At 42.8% G+C, this 27,877-nt stretch overlaps 1 protein-coding gene across 4 annotated transcripts in view; it reads left to right on the forward strand.

Annotated features, from left to right (window-relative positions):
• ZCCHC17 (zinc finger CCHC-type containing 17) overlaps window positions 1–27,877 on the forward strand; it is a 37,427-nt gene that overhangs the window by 7,913 nt on the left and 1,637 nt on the right. For 3 of the 4 annotated variants that reach the window (XM_084652314.1, XM_084652316.1, XM_084652315.1), the window contains exons 6-7: window positions 805–905; window positions 6,814–6,950. In XM_084652314.1, coding sequence (XP_084508440.1) covers window positions 805–905; window positions 6,814–6,950 — 238 coding nt within the window. Of the gene's footprint in view, window positions 1–804; window positions 906–6,813; window positions 6,951–12,246; window positions 12,332–27,877 lie in introns of all 4 variants that reach the window. The other variant, XM_084652317.1, reaches the window with a different exon arrangement.

Below are 27,877 nucleotides of genomic sequence, written 5' to 3' on the forward strand. Positions count from 1 at the left end.
TGCTCTGTTGGGTGTAACAAATCAGCCTGGCGACTATTGCTTCCTTTGTTCCCTGCCCTCCTATTACAGTGACTGACCTGGTCCTCCTGCCAGGAAGGAGGCGGCAGCTCCCTCCTGAGCCCATCAATGCCGCTCTGAAGCAAATGGAGGGGTCTCTAAAGAACAATCTAAGATGTTCCCTCTGCAGCACTGTTGGCAAAGGACTACATCTGAATACCAAATTTCAGCATGCTAACAAAACGTGCTGTACATAATGACCTGTCCATGGCAATCTTTCTTCCTGTGCTGAGGGTGTATTTATTTCCTGTGAGCTTGCAGCCCTACAAACACTTACCATCCCAGGCACAAAATCTTCTTGTCTGCACTTTCTTGTGATGATATTTTATTACTCCGTCAAAAATAATTATTTTATCCCAGGCATATGTTTGTGTACATTATATATACGTGTATGTATATATTAGTGTGAAGTAGGGCAGCTGCGTGTTATCCAAAGTATAAGGCTATACTATAAAGTATAAAGCTATGAGTGTTTGCCTGTATTCTGTGAAACTGACTCTGAAATGAGTCCTCTTATACCAAGAAACAAATAGGGAGCAAGCGTAATGTGCTGTCTGTAACTTCCTCCACCAAGTAGTCAACTGCATTCTGCAGAGTAGTCGCTTTTATTTAGGTGCCTAGCTATGGATTTAAAAGCTTAACTTCAGGCAGCCATGTTTGAAAACGTTTGTTTGAGCTTCCAAGCAAATGCATGGGGTTAGAGGTGATGCAGATTGGAAGAGAAAAATAGTTCTTTTCTTTCCACAGTCAGGATGAGCGGAAGAAACGTTCATTCAGAGACTACACTAGTCAGAAGATTACCCTGGAAGCTGTCTTGAACACTGTCTGCAAAAAATGTGGTTGCAAAGGTACGTTTGTGCTGTTTCCATTCTTGTTCTATTGTTCTAGTTTTTTGTCTTGACCTTCATTACGGAGGTATCAGTAGTGACTCTGCAATTATGGCTGTGTTGATATATTCAGTTAAAGCATGCTACCCATTTCTCGCTGTAAAGATTGAATTTAGGTCTCCAAACTTAACACACTTAACTTTTCAGAGGACAACTGAAATTTCTGTCATTTCTGACTATTGCAGGGGAAACATTTAGAAATGCTCATTCTTAAAGATTTGATTCTCATAGTCATGCTCTTTTGAACTTCATCTAGCTAAAGAACCAGTTGCTACAGTTTCCATACTTTTCTCTCTCACACACATTGCATTTCACAGCAAGGATACTGTTCTAATTTTACACTTCAACAGAAACTATTATTTCCTTAATTCATCCTAACTGCTTGCTATTTCAAGAAAAGCCAATGGAACTACTTAGTTCCATCAGATACTAGGAACTGAATGCATGTTTGTGAGCAGTTCTGTTAGAATTGCTATCCAAACGCTCAGTTTTAATGTGTGTGAGATAAGTAAGTTTGGAAGGATTAGATTTTTTTTGATTGGTAAACGTTGATTTCCCCACACACAGACCAGCACAAAAGATTTCCATCTATGATAATGAAACTTATAGATAGTCAAAGAAATTAAAATGAAATGCATGAAAATGAGTTTAAGCCTTCCAAGGGAAAGTGGGGACAAAAAACCTAACTGGCTTCAAGACTGAGTTCGATAAGCTTATGGAGGGGGTGGTAGGATGGGACTGCCCACGATGGCACATTGCCTGTTGGTGACTGCCAGGAACAAAAATCCCCAACAGCTGAAGACAGGACACTAGATGGGGAGGGCTCCAAGTTACTACAAAGAATTCTTTTCAGGTGTCTGCTTGGTGTGTCTTGCCCACATGCTCAGGGTCTAACTGACCAACATATCTGGGGTCGTGAAGGAATTTTCCCTCAGGTCAGATTGGCAGAGACTCTGTAGGTTTTACCCCATACTGCAGAGGAAGGTGGAAGGGTCACTTGCATGTTTAAACTAGTGTAAATGGTGAATTCTCTGTAAATTTAAGTCTTTAAACCATGATTTGAGGATTTCAGTAACTCAGCCAGAGGTTAGGTGTCTATTACAGGAGTGGGTGGGTAAGGTTCTGTGGCCTGCAATGTGCAGGAGGTCAGACTAGATGATTATGATGGTTCCTTCTGTCCTTAAAGTCTGCGTCTGAGATACTTTGCATATTTTGACGTGAAGTTCACAGTTTGTGTTCAACAGTTAATAAAGCTTTGCCTTTTTGAATCTCAACATCTACTATTAAATAAATCTGTCAAATTATGAGGTTTCAGAACTGTGAAAATTGATAATCTTTATTTTTATGCATTTTTCCTATTTTTAGCTGTCAAAATTATATAAAAAAATATTGAATTCTGAGAAGCCTAGATATGAGGGTTGTTTGGAAGTGAATCTTGGCTTAACTGGTTTCAGAGTAACAGCCGTGTTAGTCTGTATTTGCAAAAAGAAAAGGAGGACTTGTGGCACCTTAGAGACTAACCAATTTATTTGAGCATAAGCTTCCACAGTATGCATCCGATGAAGTGAGCTGTAGCTCACGAAAGCTTATGCTCAAATAAATTGGTTAGTCTCTAAGGTGCCACAAGTACTCCTTTTCTTTTTGGCTTAACTGGGGGTTTCCTTAACGCATAGTGATTTTGTTGATGGGTCATATGAGCAACCTTAGTCCTAATTAAGCATTTTGCCTGCGGAATTTGTACCATGCCCTATTTGTTCTTATATATTACATGGTTATTGGCTAATAGTTATGGTGGACTTTTAAACTGTGTTAAAAAAGCTTAATAAGTGCACATTTAAAAGCAGTTTCTGCTGATGCTAAATATAGTTACCTGTCCAGTATGGACTGCACACAACCATCTTGAAAATGAGGCTGAAAACCATTTTCTAAAGTAGATTCCTAACTATGATAATGGTTTTAAAGCATTATTTTTAAAATGGCTTTGTCTGGTCCAAATTGACTAGGCAAGATGTGTTGGCAGGAACTATTTTTAGAGTTCAGCCATTGGTGTGTACAGGGTAGATCCAAAATGAGGCTAATTTCCAAAACTAAGCAGTTGTTTCTGTATGGCTTGCCAGAATTTGATGATGATGATTTTTTTTTTTAATTCGACTGATAATATCTTTGTTTTTTAAGTATTTTTATTTTTGTCCATTTTAATTTTCAGTTGTGAGAAATTATGGGGGCATCAGACAGTTAGTTATTTAATGGTAGTATTCAGAGTAACAGCCGTGTTAGTCTGTATTCGCAAAAAGAAAAGGAGTACTTGTGGCACCTTAGAGACTAACCAATTTATTTGAGCATAAGCTTTCGTGAGCATCCGATGAAGTGAGCTGTAGCTCACGAAAGCTTATGCTCAGATAAATTGGTTAGTCTCTAAGGTGCCACAAGTACTCCTTTTCTTTTTAATGGCAGTAGACTTTGAGATTCAAAAAGGGACAGCTTCATTAACCTTTGAACACAAATTGTCAACATCGCCTGTCAAAATATAGAATCAAGAATATCAGGGTTGGAAGGGACCTTAGGAGGTCATCTAGTCCAACCCCCTGCTCAAAGCAGGACCAATCCCCAACTAAATCAAGGATACAAAATATCCTTAAATCAAACTGAGTTCTCATGCAGCATTTTTCTTAGTTTTCCTATCTTTGTTTTATTATTATCAATGGAAATATTTTTTTCATTGGTTTGTGTGTGTACAGTAAAATTGACACCGATTTTAAAAAAACTGAATCCTTATAAGCCTTGGGGATGTCTTAAGATGCTTGGCTGGAAAGACATTCCCATTCTTGTGAAGAGCTTCCCTGACATGGGCTTATTCCCTCTGCCATATGTCCCTTCTACTGTTGAAGCCCCTGCCCAGATAAGTCTCTCCCATAGTTCTTTCTTCAGACACCAGGACACTGGGTTTGTCTGATTAATCCCTTTTAAGTGACCTGTGTTCTATTCAGTACCCTGGGTTGGTTAATCAGTGCAGATTAAACCAGTTGAACATTAAAGGAAAGGAGATTGTCACTGCTGCATCTAATAAAAAAAGCAGTGATTTAAATGTCTGAAATACAATAAAAACAAATGAGAAACCACCATCTTTAGTCTTACAAGGCAAATCAGGACTGACCTCTGGTCCCAGTTTCCAAGTATTTTAAAGTACTGAATTTTATTTTTATAATTATATAATATGTGGTCGAAGGTAGATAAATTAGTTCCAGGTTAAGCAGGTCCCATTTCCCTAGGTAAAATAACAGGGACTATTCCAGAATACTTAGGAAGGTTCTAGAACTAATTAAGGCAGGCTAATTAGGACACCTGTAGCCAATTGGGAAGCTGCTAGAATTAATTAAGGCTAATCAGGACACCTGGTTTAAAAAGGCTCTCATTCCAGTTAGTGAGGTGCGTGTAAGGAGCTGGGAGTGAGAGGATGTGCTGCTGGAGGACTGAGGAGTACAAGCATTAACAGACATCAGGAGGAAGGTCCTGTGGTGTGGACAAAGAAGGTGTTGGGAGGAGGCCATGGGGAAGAAGTCCAGGGAATTGTAGCAGTTGTGCAGCTGTTCCAGGAGGCACTCTAGACAGCTGCAGTCCACAGGGCCCTGGGCTGGAACCCGGGGTAGGGGGTGGGCCCGGGTTCCCCCAAAACCTCCCAACTCCTGACCCAATACAGGAGGTTCCACCAGAGGGGAAGGTCTCTGATCTGTTCCCTGACCCACATGGTGGATCAGTAGAAACTGTGGGGATTGTTACTCTTTTTTTTTTTTTTTCCCCATGCTGACACTGATGAGGTTATCTGAGTGAATGGCAGATTTGAGCCACGAAAGTGGCCAAACTGAGGGCTACTGTGAATCTCTGAGGCGAGCAAAATCTGCCAATAAGCGCAGGACCCACCAAGGTAGAGGAGGAACTTTGTCACATATATATATATATATATATATATAACATAAACACACGCAAAACGGGCTACAATTAACTGTAAATTAACCAAACCATATTTTAAAAATAATTCTGAAACGTATTCAGTATTTCTCTTTTGGCCCAGTTATCTCAGTGCTCATCCATCTCTGTGAAGCACTGTTATCCCCATTTTACAAATGAGGAAACAGAGATGGAGAGGTGAAACAAGGTCATACAGCAAACCAGTGGCAGAGCCAGGAACAGAATGCAGGACTTTAGTCCTATTTTAGTGTCCTGTACACTGAGTCATCTGTCTGAATATCTGCTTTTTCATGGGGCCGAAGTTTTCTCGTTCCTGGCTCCTGCTGGGATGTTTAGAGTTATACAATAAGGTGTCAACCTCAAATGAGAGACAACGACCACTGAATGGAGTTTGAAATAGTGATGGATTTTTAATAGTATGGTGACAGCATCTTCCATCTGTCCCTTTGTAGAGAATGCAGCGTGGACACACTAACATAAATTCAAATTGATGAGCAAAACAAAAACAAATGTATGTAGTGGTTCCTTTCATTATCTTTCGTGTTGGTCAGTTTCAAAGGGCTCCAACTGTGAAGAGCAAGTTCATTTATTATTAAGGCTCCATGTCTGTCATGGAGGTCGCGGAAGTCATGGATTCCGTGAGTCCTGCAACCTCCATGACTTCTGCAGGGGCCAGTGTGGCTGACCCCAGTGCCACCCAAACAGCTGGCTCCGGGGCCAGCCGCTCTGGCTGCCACCAGAACAGCCACACCAGCTGCTGCTGGAGCAGCCCTATGTACAGCCACGCCAGCTGGAGTAGCCACGGCCCCGGGAGGCTGGCCAGAGCAGCAGCAGGCCCCTCACGTCTCGCCAGTGCGTCTCCCCCCCCCAAGATTTAATCACAGGTATTTTTAGTAAAAGTCATGGAAAGGTCACAGGCCATGAATTTTTGTTTATTGCCCGTGACCTGTCTGTGACTTTTTTACTAAAAATACCCATGACTAAATTGTAGCCTTAATTATTATTTGTATTATAATAGCACCTAGAGACCCCAACTGAGATCAGCACCCCATTGTACTAGAGCTAGAAACTGTCCCTGCCCTGGAGAGCTTTGCCTAAACAAAGACTGGGGGGAGGAACAAAAGCACAGTGGAAGGAAGTGTCTTACATTAACTCTCACAGCAGATAGAGGGGAGCAGCCCAATGCTCACTTGGTATTACGCAGGCATTCTATCGCTTCTAAGGAGATTTTATTTTAACATTAACAGACGGAAGTAATCACTATCGAAATAGGTTTCAGAGTTTCTGGACAGTCTCTACGTAAAAGAATAAATGGACACAAATCAGATGTCAAGAATTATAGCATTCATAAACCAGTCGGAGAACACTTCAATCTCTCTGGTCATTCGATTTCTGACCTAAAAGTGGCAATTCTTCAACAAAAAGACTTCAAAAACAGACTCCAACGAGAGACTGCTGAATTGGAATTAATTTGCAGATTGGATACAATTAACTTAGGCTTGAATGACTTGAATAGAGACTGGGAGTGGTTGAGTCATTACACAAAGTAAAACTATTTCCCCTTGTTTATCCATTCCCCTCCCACCCCACCCCCGTTCCTCAGACATTCTTGTTAACTGCTGGAAATGGCCCACCTTGATTATCACTATAAAGGGTTTTCTCTCCCCCCCCCCCCATTTTTTCATGTTCTGTGTGTATATAAATCTCCTCACTGTATTTTCCACTGAATGCATCTGATGAAGTGAGCTGTAGCTCATGAAAGCTTATGCTCAAATAAATTGGTTAGTCTCTAAGGTGCCACTATAGAAATAGGCTCCAAGTAGAATCTTCATTAGGCGCCTCAAAAGAAATAGCCCAAAAAGGGGGATTTATTTTGCTCTTTTCTGTTTCAAACATTTTGCAGGTCATTTTGCCAAAGAGTGTTTCATGCAGCCTGGGGGAACCAAGTATAGTCTGATACCGGAGGAGGAGGAGACAGCAGAATATGAAGGTGATAAAAAGTCCAGCCACACTGAGAATTCTTCAAAGAAAAGAAAAAAGGTACAGGTTGTAGCCTTGTTGATGTTAGACCACAGAAAAATGGACCAGTTTACAAGCAGGCAGCTCATTGGTTTGAGAATGGGATAGACTTTGGTTTTGAACAGTTTGTGTAGTGAAATAGACAATTTATGCAAGTTTTTTCTAGCTGTCTTTAGATTTATTCATTTTTAATAAATTTAGCTTGGATATTTGAGGTGCTTGTTACCATAGTGGGGGGAGGGATAGCTCAGTGGTTTGAGCATTGGCCTGCTAAACCCAGGGTTGTAGTTAAATCCTTGAGGGGGCCGTTTAGGGATCTGGGGCAAAAATTGGGGATTGGCCCTGCTTTGAGCAGGGGATTGGACTAGACGACCTCCTGAGGTCCCTTCCAACTCTGATATTCTATGATTCTATGATAGTATACTGTAGTCTTGCAGTCTCATCGGTTTCCATGTAGTCCACTTGTCCGTTCTTTCATTCTCTTCTCCAGAAAAACGAATGATAGAACTGAGCTACCATCTAGTGAAGTAACTCTAATTCTAGTTTATCTCTAGGCTTTCAGTGTCAAATGGAGCTCTTCACCTCATCTGTTTATACACAGTAGCATGGGAGTGGAAGCCAGCCATGGGTCCTTCATGTCTGGAATGGCTTGATAGTTCTACCCCGCCTTGTCACAGTTCAGGGCACCCCCTTGTGGTCCATCATGGGCACCCACTCTAGACTGCAGGCTCTTTAGCCATCTCTCCTGGGCAGAGACATGTGGATTTTTTCCTGACTGGGGTTTTTCCAGGCTGCACAGTTCCCTACCTATACTGCAAGCTCCTCAGCAAGTCAGATTGCCTGAGCATTAAATAAAACCAATAAGGTTTAATGAGGTTTGTTGTTTTTGCAAAACCATTAAAAAAACTCCTTAAAAAATAAAAGGACCTACTTGCATGCTAATAAGCTTACCAGAAAACACCCCAATCCCAAAAGGGTTCTGGCAGGTAATCAGCCCTTCTCACCCCATAAAGGGGGTTTTCTGTGGTCACAAGTTCATAAGAACTTCAGTTCAGAACAATCACACCCAAGAATCCATGAGCCCCTCCTTTATGCAGCTCAGGACTTTGATCTTCAGATTCCAGGAATAGGTAATCAGCAGACAGTGGGTTTCTCTACAGGGCATAGCTTCAAAAGTTTGGGTCTAGAGGTGGGAATTTGCATTCACACTCAACTTTGTTTGGTCCAAAACTGTCTCCTTGTCTGGCACTTGTTTAAAATACTGTAGTGCTTTGAAGCTCATACCACTTCCTTGGGTTTACTCTGATCACATCTCCCTGCTAGAGAAGTTGCATACAATCCCACAATAAGACTTGAATTTGGTGTTTATGGTATAATTGACTCCAAAGCTACCTAAACTTAATTCAGTAAGATCTCCCAAATATATTGTAGGAAATTGCCATATCTGTTGCACTCCTATATACTTTCTTAAAATTTTAAGTTCTTAAAACTTTGTCACAAACTACTTTCACAGAGATTTGAGGACCCTTTTCGATGCTTGTAATGAGATAAGATAACTGCCATACTGGGTCAGCCCAGGGGTCCATCTTGCCTGGTATTCTGTGCGTGACTGTGACCCGTACCAGTGCTTCAGGAGGAGTATACAGAACAGGGCAGTTAGGGTGATTCACTGTGTCTTCCCCTACCAGCTTCTGGCAGTCAGAGGTTTAGGGACACCCAGATTTTGGGATTTCATTCCTGACCATTGTGGCTAATAGCCACCGAGGGGCCTATCCTCCATGAACTTATCTAGTTCTTTTTTTGAACCCAATTATACTTTTGGCCGTCACATCATCTCCTGGCAATGAGTTCCACACGTTAATAGTGTGTTGGGTGAAGAAGTACTTCCTCTTGTTTGCATTTAACCTGTTGCCTGTTTAATTTTATCGATTGACCGCTAGTTTCTTGTATTGTAGGAAAGGGTAAATAACAATTTTCTCTATTTACTTTTTCCTCACCAGGATTTTATAGACCTCTATCATAACCCCCCTTAATCGTCTTTTTTTCTAAACTGAACAGCCCTAATCTTTTTAGTCTCTCCTTGTATGGAAGTCATTCCATGCTCTTGATCATTTTTGTTACCCTTCTTTGAACCTTTTAGAGTTCCATTATATTCTTTTTGAGATGGGGTGACCAGAACTGGAAACAATATTCAAGGTGTGGGTGCACCATTAATTTATATAATGGCATTATGATATCTGTCGTCTTTTCTGTCCCTTTCCTAATAGTTCCTAACATTCTGTTAGCCTTTTTGACTATTACTGTGTATTGAGCTGAAGTTTTTGGAGAAGTATCCATGGTGACTCAAAGATCTGTGTTGAGTGGTAACAGCTAATTTAGAACCCATCATTTTATTTTTATATATATACACACACATACACAGTAACTCCTCACTTAACGTTGTAGTTACGTTCCTGAAAAATGCAAATAAGCGAATCCAAATTCCCCATAAGAATTAATGTAAATCAGGAGGGTTAGGTTCCAGGGAAAAATTTTCACCAGACAAAAGACTATATTATATACACACAGGTTATGTTTTAAACAATTTAATACTGTACACAGCGATGATTGTGAAGCTTGGTTGAGGTGGTGAAGTCAGAGGGTGGGATATTTTCCAGGGAATGCCTTACTGCTAAATAATGATCTAGCAATTGGCTGAGCCCTCAAGGGTTAACTTGTTGTTGTTAATATAGCCTCACACTCTACAAGGCAGCATGAATGAAGGGAGGGGAGACAGCATGGCAGACAGAGACCCACACCGTGTGTGTGTGTGTGTGTGTCTCAGAGAGAGAGAGAGATGTGCATTTCCCCTTTAAGTATGCTCACCCCACTCTCAAGTACACTTCCTTGTTAAGTTTCAGAGTAGCAGCCGTGTTAGTCTGTATCAGCAAAAAGAACAGGAGGACTTGTGGCACCTTAGAGACTAACAAATTTATTTGAGCATAAGCTTTCATGGGCTACAGCCCCTTCATCAGATGCATAGAATGGAACATATAGTAAGAAGGGGTGTGTGGGTGGGTGGGTGGATGGATGTGTATATATACATACAGAGAACATGAAAAGGTTGAATAAGAGGCTAATTAAGATGAGCAGCTATTAGCAGGAGAAAAACTTTTTTAGTGATAATCAAGATGGCCCATTTAGACAGTTGACAAGAAGGTGTGAGGATACTTAACATGGGGAAATAGATTCAATATGTGTAATGACCCAGCCACTCCCAGTCTCTATTCAAACCCAAGTTAATGATATCTAGTTTGCACATGCCTAGAACCCCGACGAGGCGTATTCTATCTGCTACCTAAGATCCATAAACCTGGAAATCCTGGACGCCCCATCATCTCAGGCATTGGTACCCTAACAGCAGGATTGTCTGGCTATGTGGACCCTCTCCTCAGGCCCTGTGCTACCAACACTCCCAGCTATCTTCCAGATATCTTTTGTCTTCCTGAGGAAACTACAATCCATCCATGATCTTCCAGAAAACACCATCCTGGCCACTATAGATGTAGAAGCCCTCTACACCAACATTCCACACAAAGATGGACTACAAGCCGTCAGGAACAGTATCTCCGATAATGTTACGGCAAACCTGGTGGCTGAACTTTGACTTTGTCCTCACCCATAACTATTTCACATTTGGGGACAATGTATACCTTCAAATCAGCAGCACTGCTATGGGTACCCGCATGGCCCCACAGTATGCCAACATTTTTATGGCTGACTTAGAACAACACTTCCTCAGCTCTTGTCCCCTAATGCCCCTACTCTACTTGCGCTACATTGATGACATCTTCATCATCTGGACCCATGGAAAAGAAGCCCTTGAGGAATTCCACCATAATTTCAACAATTTCCATCCCACCATCAACCTCAGCCTAGGCCAATCCGCACAAGCGGTCCATTTTCTGGACACTACTGCGCTAATAAGCGATGGTCACACACATACCACCCTATACCGGAAACCTACTGACTGCTATACTTACCTACATGCCTCCAGCTTCCATCCAGGACACCCCACACGATCCATTGTCTACAGCCAAGCTCTAAGATACAACTGCATTTGCTCCAACCCCTCAGACAGAGACAAACACCTACAAGATCTCTATCAAGCATTCTTACAACTACAATACCCTCCATATCAGAATTTCTTCCATTTTCCCTCTTTGTGCAGTGGGTATTAGGGTATCCCAACTCTAGGACCAAATGCTAGTCCCTACCCTGTTCTCAGCAGAGTACACAGAACCCGCATTAGAGTCCAAACTCTCCCCTCTTGGGATCTACCTTTATTATCTACCTGCTGAAATGAAGAAACAGATTGACAGAGCCAGAAGAGTACACAGAAGTCACCTACTACAGGACAGGCCCAACAAAGAAAATAACAGAATGCCACTAGCCATCACCTTCAGCCCCCAACTAAAACCTCTCCAGCACATCATCAAACCTATCCTGAAAAATGATCCCTCACTCTCATAGATCTTGGGAGACAGACCAGTCCTTGCTTACAGACAGCCCCCCAACCTGAAGCAAATACTCCCCAGCAACCACACAACAAGAACGCTAACCGAGGAACCTATCCTTGCAACAAAGCCTGATGCCAACTCTGTCCATATATTTATTCAAGTGACACCATCATAAGACCTAATCACATTAGCCATGCCATCAGGGACTCGTTCACCTTCACATCTACCAATGTGATATATGCCATCATGTGCCAGCAATGCCCCTCTGCCACGTACATTGGCCAAACCGGACAGTCTCTATGCAAAAGAATAAATGGACACATCTGACGACAGGAATCATAACATTCAAAAACTGGTAGGAGAACACTTCAACCTCTCAGTAACAGATTTAAAGGTGGCAATTTTGCAACAGAAAAGCTTCAAAAACAGACTCCAAGGAGAAACTGCTGAGCTTGAATTAATATGCAAACTAGATATCATTAACTTGGGTTTGAATAAAGACTGGGAGTGGCTGGGTCATTACACATATTGAATCTATTTCCCCATGTTAGGTATCCTCACACCTTCTTGTCAATTGTCTAAATGGGCCATCTTGATTATCACTACAAAAGTTTTTTTTTTCTCCTGCTGATAATAGCTCATCTTAATTAATTAGCCTCTTACTCCACCTTTTCATGGCGTGTGTGTTCGTACTATATGTTTCATTCTATGTATCCGATGAAGTGGGCTGTAGCCCACAAAAGCTTATGCTCAAATAAATTTGTTCATCTCTAAGGTGCCATAAGTACTCCTGTTCTTTTTATTGCCTTGTTAAGTAGATCAGCAAGCTGAGACTGCAGCTGCCAGGAAGCTCCCTCCATCCTGAGCCCTGTCGTGTGTGTCCCCTGCTCTATGGAAGACTGGGTAAGCGGGGTGCAGGGGGGAGGGGGACACCCTGACATTAGCACCTCTCTTCCCCCCCTTCCCTCCCCCACAGCAAGCAGGAGGCTCGGGGAGCAAGCTCCAAGACAGAGGGCACGAGCAGTGCATGGCAGTGGGAGGAGGGACAGCTAAACTGCCCGCAATGATAGTCTGCTGGGTGGCTGCTGCACAGGGAACTTAGGGGAGTGGGGAGCTGCTAGGGGGGCTGCTGGTCCACCCTGGTTCCAAGCCCCCACCAGCTAGCTGCAAGGGGCTGCTCTTCCTGAAAGCAGTGGACAAAGCAGGCGGCTGCCAAACAACGTTATAAGGGAGCATTGCACAACTTTAAATGAGCATGTTCCCTAATTGATCAGCAACAAAACAACATTAACTGCGATGACTTTAAGTGAGGAGTTACTGTATGCAGCTGGGATTATTATTTTTTCCAGTGTGCGTTACTTTACACTTATCAATGTAGAATTTCATGTGCAACAAAATGGCAGAATCACCCAGTTTTGTGAGATCCCTCTGTAAATCTTCACAGTCAGCTTTGGACTTAACTATCTTGAACAATTTTGTATCTGAATTTTACCACTTCACAGTTCACTCCATTTTCCATATAATTAATGAATGTTGAACAACACAAGTCCCGGTACAGATCTTTGGGGAACCCAGCTGTTTGCCTCTCTCCATTGTGAATTGATTTGTACCTTGAATGACTTGACGCTATCAAAGTGTTCCTACTGCATGCAATGGTACCTGAATCTCTTCCATGGTACAATTGAGGTGGAATATTGGAATTGGGTAGATTTACTTTTTCTTGTCAAAAAAGCCCTGGAGAACTTAATCGTGGCAATACAAGTGGGGCTCTATCAAACCTGTTCTATAAACCTCTGAAATGTAATAGAGAATGAGTTCATTCCTGCAGGGTTTTGGACTAGCCTATGGAATTCTACAGTAGTGTTTATAATTAAATTCTGTAGGATGGTTCCGAAGATGTGGTGGTGATTTACTATTCAGTTCTTTAGGACTTTTGTGTAGGAGTTGTGCTCTAAGTGTAGGACATAGATCTTTACATCAGAGGTCACCAAGAGGTCATCCTGTTTAGATTGCTGACATTCAAATGCCATCTTGGATTCAGGCATACTTATTTGCGGAGAAAAACCGGGAATCTGTACTTTTACATTGCTCTCTTGGATCACAGAAGGTGGTCAGTCTGATAAATTTAAATTATATTAATTCTTTAGCTAGGGAATTCTTTAGTTGGGAATGAGACTTAGAGCCTGGAGGCAACAGTAGTCTGTGGGTCTACTTACCCACTCTATCTGAGGGAATTGTTGAAAGTAAAGAAAGTACACAGCGATGTTAGTCATGTCTACCCAAAAGGCAGACTGTTATCAACTAGTATTAGATGGGATTCTCTCACACGCACAGCACCCCTAGGCACCCTGACTGCCCATGGACTTTGCAGGACTAAAGCTAATGAAATATTAATGAGAAGACTGCATGGAGGGCCAGCTAACTTCTAAGTGATGATTCACGCTGATCAGCACAAATGCCAGCTTTTGTTCAGGAAACGGTAGTCTGTACCAGACTCTGTATTCACATAGAACCCAACTAACTTTGTCACATTGTTGATATAACTTCTCAGTAGTCCAATGGCTAGGGCCCTAGCCTAAGACCTGGGTTCAAGTCTCTGCTCTGCAACAGACTTCTTGTGTGACTTTGAGCAAGTCACTTAGCCTCCCTGTCCATCAGTTTCCCCTCATATGTTACTACACTAAAGATTGTGAGGTTCTCCGGTATTATGGTAATGGGGGCCAGATAAATACCTTAGATTATGTAAAAGTTCTGTGAAAGCTGCCTCAAGTTTTGTTACTGAAACAAACTCTTTAACTTTTTGGGTCACAGGAGAACAAAAAACTCCCATGGGCATAGTGCATACCTAGTCTCGGCTGGGCATGTGTAGGAGGAAAATATACTGAGCAAAAATTTCCCTTCTGATTTTTTCCCCCCACACATCCCCCATCCATAAGAGGTCAGCTATTCCCAGGTATAAGACTAAAATCTCCTTCAGTTTATTTAATTCCACTTAAGCATCTAATTTTCTGCTCAAATGCTGTGCTTTCTGTAGCTAAGCTACATCTTTCTTCACATAAGGTCCTAAACTGGACACTGTGTGTCAAGTGGTCTGACTAATGCATATAAAGTGACAGCACAATCTCCTTGGATTTACATAATCCCAAACAGAGCTGGTTTTGAGAGGTGACTTTCAAAAAGAACTAGAACAATATTTCAGAAGTATTTTTCCAGACTGTTCCTTCATGTATAGCTTGTCTCAGAAAAATTCTATTAGAATTGGAAAAGATGCAGAGAAGGGCAAGTAAAACGATTAGGGGAATGGAACAGCTTTCGCATGAGGAGAGATTATAAAAACTGGGAATGATCATCTTAGAAAAGAGATGATTAAGGGGAGGAGAGGGATGTTAGGGGGCTTATTCCTTCACCCACTTACTTCCCTGGTCCTTCTCGCATGAACAGAGAGCAAAAATACCCGAAGTCCAAAGGTGCAAACAATTCGATGTTTATTGGGGTGAACTTCCAGCAAGCATGATTCCAGTTTCCTTCCTTAGTATCCTCCTTCCCAGCTCTGACACCACAAAGCCTTACACCTGTGTCCCTGTTCCCATTCCTGCCCTTAGCCAAACATGATTCCAACTTCCTTACTCCCATTCCCTGTTCCCATCTCCCCCTTTAGCAAAACATGATTCCAATTTTCTTACCCCCATTCCCTGTTCCCATCTCACACACCCACCCACACCCCAGTCACTTCCTCATTGACTACAGATTATATAGTAAAACTTGAGTTCTGCTTAGCTATACCTGAACCAATCATTTTCCTGAAATTTAACTAACCAATCCTAACATATTGTAACATGATTATGTAACCAATTATATCCCACCACCTCAATTAGTTTACACCCAGCAAAATTAATTATACAGCAGACAGGAACAATCACAGAACCAGACAGAGATTATACAGACAAACAACAGCAAAGTGGGAACTATAATGACAAAACAATACAGAAGTGAGGATTTCACATCCCAGCTATTGATAAGTGAGTTCTTGCCAGACAGGATGCTATCAAACTAAGTTTCCTTTTACATTTTCTAGGCACTTCCCTTTCTCTGGAGGTGATAGGAATACAATCCTGTCCTGATAGTGCCTAACAGCCCAATAGCACCTTATTTCAATGTGACTAGTTTGGAATGTGAGGATGTGACCGTTCGCTTCCCAGCTTATGGCTGCCTCTGCTGCTTAGCCAAAGGCCTTAGCCTAAGCACAGGGCCACAAACTGTCACAGTAAGAGAAGGCCCTTACACCAGCAGACAGTGATTTTGATTCTTTCTTTTATACCTCTATCACTAGCCAAGTGATAAGAATACACCTAAATGCTTAGAGTATAGGCCTTTGCAGACAGGCCTGAATATCTATATCTTAACACTCCACCCCTTTTTTTTCTTTTGGGATCCTCCTGCCCAGGTATCCCTGGAAAAGCATAGGACATATGGCGACACATTTCCTGATAGGGCCAGGCATCAAGGTGGAAGGTGTCAATATTCCATTTGTCCCACTGCCCCTTGTGTAGTATAGTGCCCTGCACCTTCTCTCGTACGGGCATACCACACCTATTCCAATTAGTGTTCCAGACTTCCCATTAGAGTGGGCCCGAGAAGGTTGGGTCCGGGTTGTCTAGTACACTGCAGGGTTTGGAGGGCTTATTACTTATAGGTTATCTTCCTATGCAACATAACACAAGTACAGTTAACAATACAAAATCCACAGCAACACCGAGTCCTGACCACTGCAGTATGGTCCAACATCCAAGACACCCCCAGAACACTTCCTCTCCTCCTTCGACGGGGTCACGACCTTGTGTCCAGTTGCTGGCACTTGCAACAAGCTGCTCCTTCAAGTTTTGTATGCTTTTGTCCATATCACAAGTCCATTGAATGTTCACAGAGAAATGGGATATTGTCCAAACCAGCTTGACCACTTGGTATGGAATCAGGCAGTAAGCCCTGGCTTATTCACAACAATAAGATTCACAGATCCATTTGTGCACCAAAGTCCATATAGCAGCATGTAGATGGGTGTAGTTTGGTTATGGGCTGGTGTAATTGTGCCCCCAGTAATATGTACATTCCCAGCAAAACACCTTATACACAGTACATCCAATTGTCCACCCCTTGCATAGGCCATTGATCCTACTCCTCTATAGTCATAGGAGAGGGGCACATCCAAACATCTTCTATTGATTTACACTATTTTACACACACCTCCATTAACTCCCAGTGAGCGCCTCCCCTTTTCATTATTTCCATAGGGCTTGTGGGGGCCACCTTAGTTGCCATTCCATTTCCAGGTACCACGGTAGCTATTACACAGGTGCTGGCCTCCTAGTTGAGAATTTGCATTCCCATACACATCTTCCCCCCCAAGGCCAGCCTTTGGAAGCCATCCCCCACCCACATCATGAGGTTTTCTGTTCATTAAAACACAACAATGCTAGCAACAAGACAAACACCACAGACAAACAACACAAAACATAGATCCATGGTATTCTGGGTTATTTTTCCGCTGGCGCCAGCTTGCTTGTAGAGTATCTGAAAAACAAAAGAAACAATTTCCACCCCCCTGGTGGGGACAGATTATTGCTTAATAATAATACCACTTTCTTTTACAAATGTCCTTGCTACTTGCAGGAAAAACAGAAGAATTACCTCCAGACTGTCCTTATTTTGTTCTATAGTCAGGCTAGTGAATTACCCCACTCACTGGTCATTTATGAAATTCATGAGATGGTGTACCTCAGTTTCCCCTCTTGTACAACAGACCAAGTTTGCAATAGTTTCTCTGCTGTACCAAGCTTTAAGTTTATTCTCAGGTAATAGCTGAGACACAGCTTCAGATTTTAGCACTGTACACACACACACACACCCCTTAAGGTTAACCTGTCCCCCTTATTTTCAGGCTTGACTTGTTTTTTTCACCTCCCTTTCCTGAAGGGCCATAATCTGAGTCTTCTAGTAGCTTGTTTGCTGACCAGATGTATTCAGTTATTTGCAGCTCCTTTGTGCCCATCAGCTAGGTAATTTGCATTTACACACAGAGGCTTACTAGCTTGCTTTTGGATCCAAAGCTGTTAGCAGCTCAGACACTGTCTTAAAAGGGAAGCATTTTACTTCCACCAGAGTTCTGATCACTTTCCACTTTCATCTCCTGCTCCAAAACACAGCGATCTGAAAAAGAAAGCACAACCTATTGTGGCTCCTTTTGGAGCCCTATTAGGATTTTAATGAAGTACCATGTTTTATTTGCATTTCTTTTACTCCTTTTCCAATATACACTGCACATGTCCTGGGAAAATGCAAATTCCTTCCATATAGTTTAACCTCCATAACATCATATTAGCCAAATTAATTTTACACAAGGTATAACTGCCTCCCCCATGCCTACAGAGTTTTCATGCAGAACCCACCAAAGCAACAATCTGATCCCCCAGAGCCATCCCAAGGTTCAGTGTTCCCATCATTCCTCCCCTTTTCCTTTTCTTTTACCTGTGTGCACACAAACAAAATTATGTTTTGCCTAACATCCCTTGCACTGTGATTACTCTTTTTTACACAACTGTACCCCGATTACACTTCCATCTTGTACAACTAGACACAACTAGGGGCAGCCAAGTTAAGTTCCAAAAGAAACCTCTTCCATCCTTTAGTGATTTTGATTACATTACCCAATAGTCAAATAATTTTGATCAGATTCTCTCTCTGCCTGCTGCCTGCAGCAGTCCCCTATAGACCATTTCTGTGGGAAAAGGGCCCATTTTCCCTCAGAATAGCTATAAAAGCTTCTGTGGACAGAAGCGTAGTGGTGGTAGTAGCCACTCTACCTGACCCCCTTGGATAATTTAATTACCAAGCTTCCATTCAGTGTGACTGCACAGAGTTGCACATACAGTTACATTTATATAACTGGGTTTTATCATTAAACAAAAACTTCCTTCTTGACATCTCACATAAGTATCCAAAGTACCCTCCATTAAAACTTCAGAAAAACAAAAGAGTGTGGAAAGGCAGGTTGCACTTTGAAACTTTTATTTTTTTTTTTTTTTCCTCCACTCCCCCAGGACCAAGTCTCAGATCCAGTCTCTAAAGGTGGTCTGTTAACTCTGCTTTTGACCTTAAACCCTTTTGTGCCAAATCATCTTTCACTATCCCTAACTAATTTACAACCCTTCAGCAGCCCTTGCTGAAGCAGCACCAAACTTGAAAGATTACTGGCAGCTTCCCATAATGCTGCCCTTACTTCAAACCTCTCAAGCAGACTGAAGTGCCTCTTTTCCCTGGGAGGCATTCAGTCCCCATGGGCAGGGACCTTCTTCCCCTACCCATATACCAAGGAGGGTGGGCTGCTCAGCCACCCCCCATACCTCTGGGTCCCCTAACACTTCCTCCATTTCCTTTTTAATCTTATCCCAGGTTGACCCCTGTACCTGGTATGGGCCCTGGTCCTCCCTTATCCATTTATCCAAAAAATCCTTTACCCTGGCTTGCCAGAACCCGCAACTACCATCACGAGAGTTCGCGATACCCCCTCCAAGCAGCTGCGCGGACTGTTGGGGAGGGGGACTTACAGGCTGCCACTCACCTATCCAATGCGATGCATCCGAGTCACCGGCACCAAGATGTTAGGGGGCTTATTCCTTCACCCACTTACTTCCCTGGTCCTTCTCGCATGAACAGAGAGCAAAAATACCCGAAGTCCAAAGGTGCAAACAATTCGATGTTTATTGGGGTGAACTTCCAGCAAGCATGATTCCAGTTTCCTTCCTTAGTATCCTCCTTCCCAGCTCTGACACCACAAAGCCTTACACCTGTGTCCCTGTTCCCATTCCTGCCCTTAGCCAAACATGATTCCAACTTCCTTACTCCCATTCCCTGTTCCCATCTCCCCCTTTAGCAAAACATGATTCCAATTTTCTTACCCCCATTCCCTGTTCCCATCTCACACACCCACCCACACCCCAGTCACTTCCTCATTGACTACAGATTATATAGTAAAACTTGAGTTCTGCTTAGCTATACCTGAACCAATCATTTTCCTGAAATTTAACTAACCAATCCTAACATATTGTAACATGATTATGTAACCAATTATATCCCACCACCTCAATTAGTTTACACCCAGCAAAATTAATTATACAGCAGACAGGAACAATCACAGAACCAGACAGAGATTATACAGACAAACAACAGCAAAGTGGGAACTATAATGACAAAACAATACAGAAGTGAGGATTTCACATCCCAGCTATTGATAAGTGAGTTCTTGCCAGACAGGATGCTATCAAACTAAGTTTCCTTTTACATTTTCTAGGCACTTCCCTTTCTCTGGAGGTGATAGGAATACAATCCTGTCCTGATAGTGCCTAACAGCCCAATAGCACCTTATTTCAATGTGACTAGTTTGGAATGTGAGGATGTGACCGTTCGCTTCCCAGCTTATGGCTGCCTCTGCTGCTTAGCCAAAGGCCTTAGCCTAAGCACAGGGCCACAAACTGTCACAGTAAGAGAAGGCCCTTACACCAGCAGACAGTGATTTTGATTCTTTCTTTTATACCTCTATCACTAGCCAAGTGATAAGAATACACCTAAATGCTTAGAGTATAGGCCTTTGCAGACAGGCCTGAATATCTATATCCTAACAAGGGGTATGAGAAATCTATAAAACTACGAATGGTGTGGAGAAAATGAAGTGTTATTTACCCCTTCATGTAACACATGAAGTAGTGGTCACCCAATGAAATTAATAGGCGTCAGGTTTAAAACAAACCTAAGGAAGTGCTACTTCACACACTGCACAGACAACCTTTAGAACATGTGTTGTCTCTCTGAGCACCTTTAAATCTGGAGTGTGTTTACAAGAAAAATAAAAAGTTTTTTCTATCTTCCAGTCCTGCAAACTCAACTGAGAATCAGGAGTCAGCTAATGCATCATCACCATCAATAAAGATTCTGTAGACCAAATTCTGCCCTAATTTACATCTGAGCAGCCCCATTGCCTCCAGAGGGGTTTCACTGATTTAGCTGAGAGCTGAATTTGATCCTATAGTTGCAGCTAAGTTATTTCTGTTGCCACTTATATGAGCCAGAACAACATCCAGCTGTGTGGGATGGTATAAGGTTAATAGGAACATAATCTTCAGAGTTATGAGTAAAGAAGGCAGAGACACTTGAATAGGGTGTTGGGTGCAGTATAAGAACCTAAATACAATTCAAAGATGCTATTTTTACAGAGCTGCTTCTCCACAAAGGAACCACATCGTAATTTGGAAGAGACTATTGTCTCTCCATAACTTGAGAAAGAGAGAGCGCGCACCATTGAAAGTAGTTGTAATTATAGGAGACAGTGATACTCTTTGCTACAGTCTCTCCTATATGTTCTGTAGGATGAAAAAAATTCCTTTAATTTCCAGTCAGAATGAAGCCCACTACAGCCTCCAGCATTGTAACCTGTATTTTGTCACCATTGCGTCTTTCCAGCATGCCCAAAATATTTAAATCCTGTTGTAGGTCAAATAAACTATATAAATAAACAGGCCCCGTAGTGTGGATTACTAAAAATACAGGCTGGTTGGTTGTCATGCCAAACAATACTAAAATCACAACTTTACAGGAAAAAAAGGCAAAAGTCACTTGTTTTGGCGCACACTGCCCTCTAGCTAGGTATTTGTGGTCCCATCACTGTCCTATGTGAATAGTTGTATAGTATTTCAAAGCACTTACTTTAAACCATTTACAAACCATGTCATTCTCCCATATTCAACTTCGCTGGATTTACATCGAATCACATTTGTGTGGTGTTAATAATCTGGGAAGAGGCTCTAGGATCTTCTCTTCTAAGGGAAGAAATATCCCTGGCAATGTGAGGTAGCCTTCCTCTCCAGCTAGGAAAGTTTCACTCCTTAGAAATTCGACATTGGTGAGGCCTCATCTGGAGTACTGTGTCCAGTTTTGGGCCCCACGCTACAAGAAGGATGTGGAAAAATTGGAAAGAGTCCAGCGGAGGGCAACAAAAATGATTAGAGGACTGGAAAACATGACTTATGAGGAGAGGCTGAGGGAACTGGGATTGTTTAGTCTACAGAAGAGAAGAATGAGGGGGGGATTTGATAGCTGCTTTCAACTACCTGAGAGGTGGTTCCAAAGAGGATGGTTCTAGATTATTCTCAGCGGTAGAAGATGACAGGACAAGGATTAATGGTCTCAAGTTGCAGTGGGGGAGGTTTAGGTTGGATATTAGGAAAAACTTTTTCCCCTGGGAGGGTGGTGAAACACTGGAATGCGTTACCTAGGGAGGTGGTAGAATCTCCTTCCTTAGGAGTTTTTAAGGTCAGGCTTGACAAAGCCCTGGCTGGGATTATTTAATTGGGGATTGGTCCTGCTTTGAGCAGGGGGTTGGACTAGATGACCTCCTGAGGTTCCTTCCAACCCTGATATTCTATGATTCTATACCAGTTGGCTTGACTATTTATTTCTATTTCCTCACCAAGTGACTGCACAGCACTAACAGCTGTGACAGGGCAGGAGTGATTTACAGCAAGGCTGTTCCAGCAAAACTCCCCATGAGCCCTGGGATGGGCTCGAGGTTACTGGAGAACATCTTCCCTAAGATAATAAGGAGTGCTGTCAGCTTCGGTGACACTTGGCTTCTCCCGTTACACTCCCCTCTAGGGAGGAATGTAAATCATTCTTTATATGACAGAAACAATGAAAAGGTTATGGTTAGGGCTCCCATTACTTTGCTGCCTCATCTTCCTCTGTCCTTCCGCTCCTTGAAGCATGTTCACAGCCAGACCCTGAGCCTTGTTAACAGTCTGTCAACCTGTTGAACTAAAAAAGTAAAATAAAATAAGTCTTTTTGTCAGATGTACTGAGATCCCTTGTTCATCTCTTCTCATGACAAGCAAGCATGAATAGCCCAGGACTTCTCCAGCCAGCAGGCCTGTGCCCAGGTGATTCGCATTACGGACGCTGTGCAGTGGTCTTTCCTTCACCTGGAGGAGGGAAGTGGACTCTGCCCTCCTCCACCCCACTGCTTTGTGACTGTTTTCCTGAGCAACAAGGGCTAGCTTCATCCCCACAACCCCCCATATTTCCTTTCATACCAGCCCTCTCATGCTTTAACCACTGGACAGTTAACTTGTTTTAACCCCGTTATTGATTGAATGCTTGTTAATAGAGGATGCATGCTCAGAAATGTTGTGTTCTCTGTGCACTGCTTACACTGTCAGTTAATAGAGCATTACAGTGGCTGGATGACTTCAGTGTAAATGAGATACACATAGCAAGGGGTGACAACGAACAAAGGGGGCTGGGGGGAGAAGGGAGTTAAGGCAGGGACAAGTTACAGTTGGGAAAAATCCCGATACAGTACACTCATTGTTAGAGTATATCTTGTTAGTGCCCGGGGGAAGGAAGGTCAGAAGACCCTCTCAGAAATAGGCACAGTGAAGAGTGAGCTCGTGATTACCAGTGCAACAGTCCCACAGCAAGTAAATGACACTCAAATATCTGACTATGGCACAGTGTAAACCTTATATTGGCTTCATTTCCTGTGATCTGGGAGTGATGGAGTTTGTGTAGTTGATCTTTGAAGTTGTTCTTAACCCTTTTCAGTTGGCACAAATATTTTTTCCAGGCAATGGTTTAATTTCACCAGCCTGGTTTGTATGCATGGCACCCCTTCTGCCCAGGAAACCTCCGTTCCCCTCCCCACCCCCTTTTCAACCTTGAACTGTATGAAAAATGCAAAACAGCCCTTAGTGCATGATGATCCATTCCTGAGAGTTTTGTGGGTAAGAGTACTGAACTCTGGCTTGGGTTCTATTCCCAGCCCTGCCACTGGCATGCTGGATGACCTACAGCAAGTCACTTCCTCTCTACCTCAGTTTCCCCATCTGTAAACAATGGGAATAAAATGATGCTAACCTCATTTTGTAAAGTGCATTGAGATCTGCTGATGGAAAACCATGTAGAAGAGCTAGGAATTATTATTAAAGGCCAGCATTGTCTATAGTGAGCACAAAGCTGGGAGCCAAATTGATAGAGCCCTGTGCAGATACAGATTTATACCCATGAATGCAAATCTGTATCCATGGAACCCCAGGGCTCTCCCAGGAACTGCAGCAGTGAAAAAGGAAGAATGTGGGGCCGCCTCTCCCAGGGGCTCCCTCTCCTGCAGCGTAGCTGTACTTTCCCCGGCCCTGCCCTGGTCCCTTCCATGCAACTGTCTGCGTCTATTGTCTGGGGGCGTGCGCGCCACTAGAACACAAGTTGACAGTGAACCTGGTGCCCGCCCCAGTGGGCGGGACTGGGGTCGGTACAACCACGCCAGAGGAGCTGCCGGCACGGGGCACTGGCTCCTGGGAGAGGCGGCCCCACGCCCTGCTCCTTTCACTTCTGCAGTTCCTAGGAGAGCCCTGCAGTTCCGTGGGTACCAATTTATATCTACAGATATCCACATCTGAGAGTATAAATTTGTATCAGTGCAGGGCTCTACAAATTGATGTTGGTAAAGCACATCAGGATTGCGAAGTATTATTAAAGCCAGTTAGTGGTGCTGGTTGGCCTAGAATGTGGGATGTGGTCCCACATTGTGCTCTACCCTCACAAGAGCAGATGGACGGGACAGGCAGCATCACATTCTTAAGGAAAAACTGGTCATCTGGGTTTTTCACTAACCACCTCCTAGAATACACAGGTGCAATGTCGCACTCGTTTGGAAATTTTGTTTAAAAATGCTCTAATTCTGTAGACGTGTTGGGTACGCAAAAGCAGGTTGATTGAACTGGGGAAAGCTCAACACTCCAAGACATCCGGGCATTTGCTCACGCTGCCCCAAAAGGGGGTCAAGACAGATGGCCCCTTCTGAACTTACCATTTCCCTGTTTAATCTCACCCACTGGTAGCAATACCTTTCAGAGCTATTGTAAGAAAGACAGAGTATAAAGAAAACCTTTGTTAAGCAACTGTTTAACTCATTACCCCTACCACATTTCTTAGCCCTGGTCTGGGGGGGTGATTGATTTAAGTTACACAACTTCAGCTACATGGATAATGTAGCTGAAGTTGACGTACTTAGGTCGACTTACCGTGGTGTCTTCGCCGCGGTGAATCGACTGCTGCCGCTCCCCCATCGACTCTGCCTGCGCCTCTCGCAGCGCTGGAGTACAGGAGTCGACGAGAGAGCGCTCAGGGATTGATTTATCGCTTCTAAACTAGACGCGATCAACCCCCCGCTGGATCGATCGCTGCCTGCCGATCTGGCGGGTAGCGTAGAGTTCTTTTAATTTCAATTGCTTAACTAAACAAAAATGATTTGAAAGTAGATTTATAGAATTTATTAAATATCCTTAATTAACACTAGCAACTAATCATATACGATAGAAGGCAAAAATGGTATTGGACTATGATTTGGTTACATAAATTAGAACATTGGTTGATACAGCTGTTTAGGTTTTCAGAATCAAAGTACACAGAATAGAGAATAACACTTATACTCAATTACTGGCTTGGAAAGTGACTTTGTTTAGATTTTTGACTCAGTCCCTCATCCTCACTTGCCAATTAGTTACGGATTTTGACGATGCTAACACAACAGAAGAAGCACAAACCAAGGCTAGATCACAAGACAATTTGGTCAATTATTTACATTCCAGTTCATCAAGGTCTCCTTCCTAATATGTAGTAGTCAGCCCTTGTTGCCCACTTCCCAGTGAATGATTGTCTCAGGATCAGATAAACACTCCTAACTACCTAAAATAAACTCCTACATTATGATAGACTGAGAGCAGTACAAAAATTTTGAAGGCTTGGTCTCACTTTATATCTACATACACCTAGAACTTGAAAAGCAGTATGAAACCATTAACTAGGGTAAACACATGTACAGTTCTACAGTTCACAGTACATGTAGTTAACAGTAACGTCTTCAGTTTTAAATCTACTTTACCACAATCTTAATTGGAACCTGTTCCAAAATAAAGACATACACACTAACTCTGTCAGTCTATAGAGCACATGCACAAGCATGTATGCTTCCTCACTCATTAGGTACTTTGTTTCAAGTGGTGGTCAGTGAGTGATTTGGTTAGTCACCCAAGAGAAAGTTTGTATTACTTCTCACCAGATCTTTACTCAGCCACCAGCCTTTAGCTCAGTTATTATTCATAGCAGGAGTTAACGCTGCAAACATAGGTGGAGTGAAGGACAGACAGGACTATAGTCTCTTTCCGATGAACTAGCAGGCAACCTGAATTGCTGGAAAATAAGAGACAGTTAAAGGTGCCTATCCAAGATAGGTACTTTACTTGGAGTCACCAGGAGGCCTCCCAGGTGGCCGGCCTAGGACCTCAGTCATCTTTCTAGGCATCTTTGGCTTTTGGGCAGCAATGTGCTGAAGAAAACAGGCTGTTTTATCCTATCCCATGTGGTCCAACCTGGTTCCTTTTCTTGGAGGTGCTGATGTGGACCATTCAGATGGTGACTCCTATTCTTTGATGCTTTTTAAACTTGTTCTAACAGTCCATTCATTATACAATACAAAGTGACTTCAAGAACTGTTGTTCTCCAGCAGTATAAACTGGAACAGATGTATAAACCTTCCATTTTTGTTCTCCTTGTTTTAACAATAGTAGGACCTTAGTATGTCTGGCTGAGCTGAGTCCATGTGTTATTAAACAAAGTAACATTTCTGATTTATTCCCTTCTGTGATTAAGTGTCCTTATAAACGCACTATTTGGCTTCAGTTGCTTTTATTTACTACCTATTTCAACAGAGGTATATTTTGCTAATGTTATGGCATAGGCATGCTTGATTGTAAATATTAGCCTTACTTCTTCACTTTATTACTAAATTAAATCAATATGAATGTACTCCCTTGCCCTCCCTAACAGGATTCCCCATGAGATAAACCTGTCATTAAAGTTTCTTCATCCAATTAAACATAAGAATTGCCTTACTGGATCATACCAGCTGTCTGTTCAGTTCAGTATCCTCTGTCTGACGGCTTCAGGGGAAGAAATCCTGCTCTGCTAGTTATGGGGTAACCTGTGCTTAGTAGTCAGTGATTGTTTTATGTCTCAAAACATGAGAGTTTAGATCCTTTTTCTAGCTCTCTTTAAGAATATTAATTATAGCAACACTGGCTATTCTTGTTCTCCATGTCAATTTCCAATCCTTTTTTGAATCCTGCCAAGTTCTTGGCTTCAGAGGTCTGGCTTTAGAAATGGGAGGGTAGGTTATCCTAAGTTGCTTCATGCCTAATAAAGTGTGTGTTGGATGGGTCCACTGAAATGAGGTTTTGCTTTGAGTAGCTATGAGTGAGAGTTAGGATTGCACCTTTGGTGAGGTTGTGTGTTTGTCCCTGCCTTTCATAGAAAGGCGTTGTGGCTCTGTAGCATACTTAAAGTGGCCGCCATCATCAGTAGAAAGGTAGGAAACATATATTGTGGATGACTTTTATAAGCAAACTCCTAGCAGATTAATTGGCAAGAATTGAGAAGAGCGTCAAAATTGGATGCAGGAGCTGGAGGCAGGTGAATCAGGAGGAAATATTAAGAGCTAGACAAGTTGGCTAGAACAGCACAGCAGTAAGTCACATTCAAGATGTTATCATCACAGCCATAAAGGCAAGAGACTATTTCTTTTCAAATGATGCTTCCATTCGGCATACACTAATGGGGCACCAGTCTGTATCAGCTCCATTGTTGCTTGCTCCGAACTATGCCCCTTTGTACTACTTTCAGCAATTCTGATCGATGCCCCTCTTTCTATTTTTGTACCCTTCATATTCCTCTAGGCTCCATGTACCCTCACTCACCAGTGCTCTAATCCAGGAGTTCTCAATCCTTTTCTTTCCGCCCGTCCCCTGTGGGCTCCCATCCCCCCCCCAAATGCTGTAAAAACTCCATGACCCACCTGTGCCATAGCAACTGGTTTTCTGAATATAAAAGGCAGAGCCGATGTTAGGGGGTAGCAAGCAGAGCAGTTGCCTGTGGCCCCACGCCACAGGGGCCGGCAAACCTCAGTTGCTCAGATGCTGTGGCTCCAGTGAGTCTAATGTTGGCCCTGCTTGGCAGACCTCCTGAAACCTGTTCACAGCCCACTGGAGGCCACAGAACCCTTTCTGAGAACTGCTGCTGTAGGGAACAGTCCCCAAGGGTTCCCTGCCGAGCTTAAGGGTTCAGTTACTTTCACATTTTTGAGTGCGGGGGAGGGGAGATACAGAAACTGGTTTTAGACCAGCTAGTTTAGAAACCCACTTTATGAATAAACAAGGGCCTGATCTTGCCAACTACTACTCAAGTGAGTCATCTGTATTTGAATAGTCTCTGACTTCAGTGGGACTAGGCACGTGAGTAGGGATTACTTACATGAGTAACAGTTTGAAGGATTGAGGTTTATGCTTTATCAAACAG

Source organism: Lepidochelys olivacea (genome assembly GCF_965140295.1).
Source record: "Lepidochelys olivacea isolate rLepOli2 genome assembly, chromosome: 19".
Taxonomy (NCBI): Eukaryota; Metazoa; Chordata; order Testudines; family Cheloniidae; genus Lepidochelys; species Lepidochelys olivacea.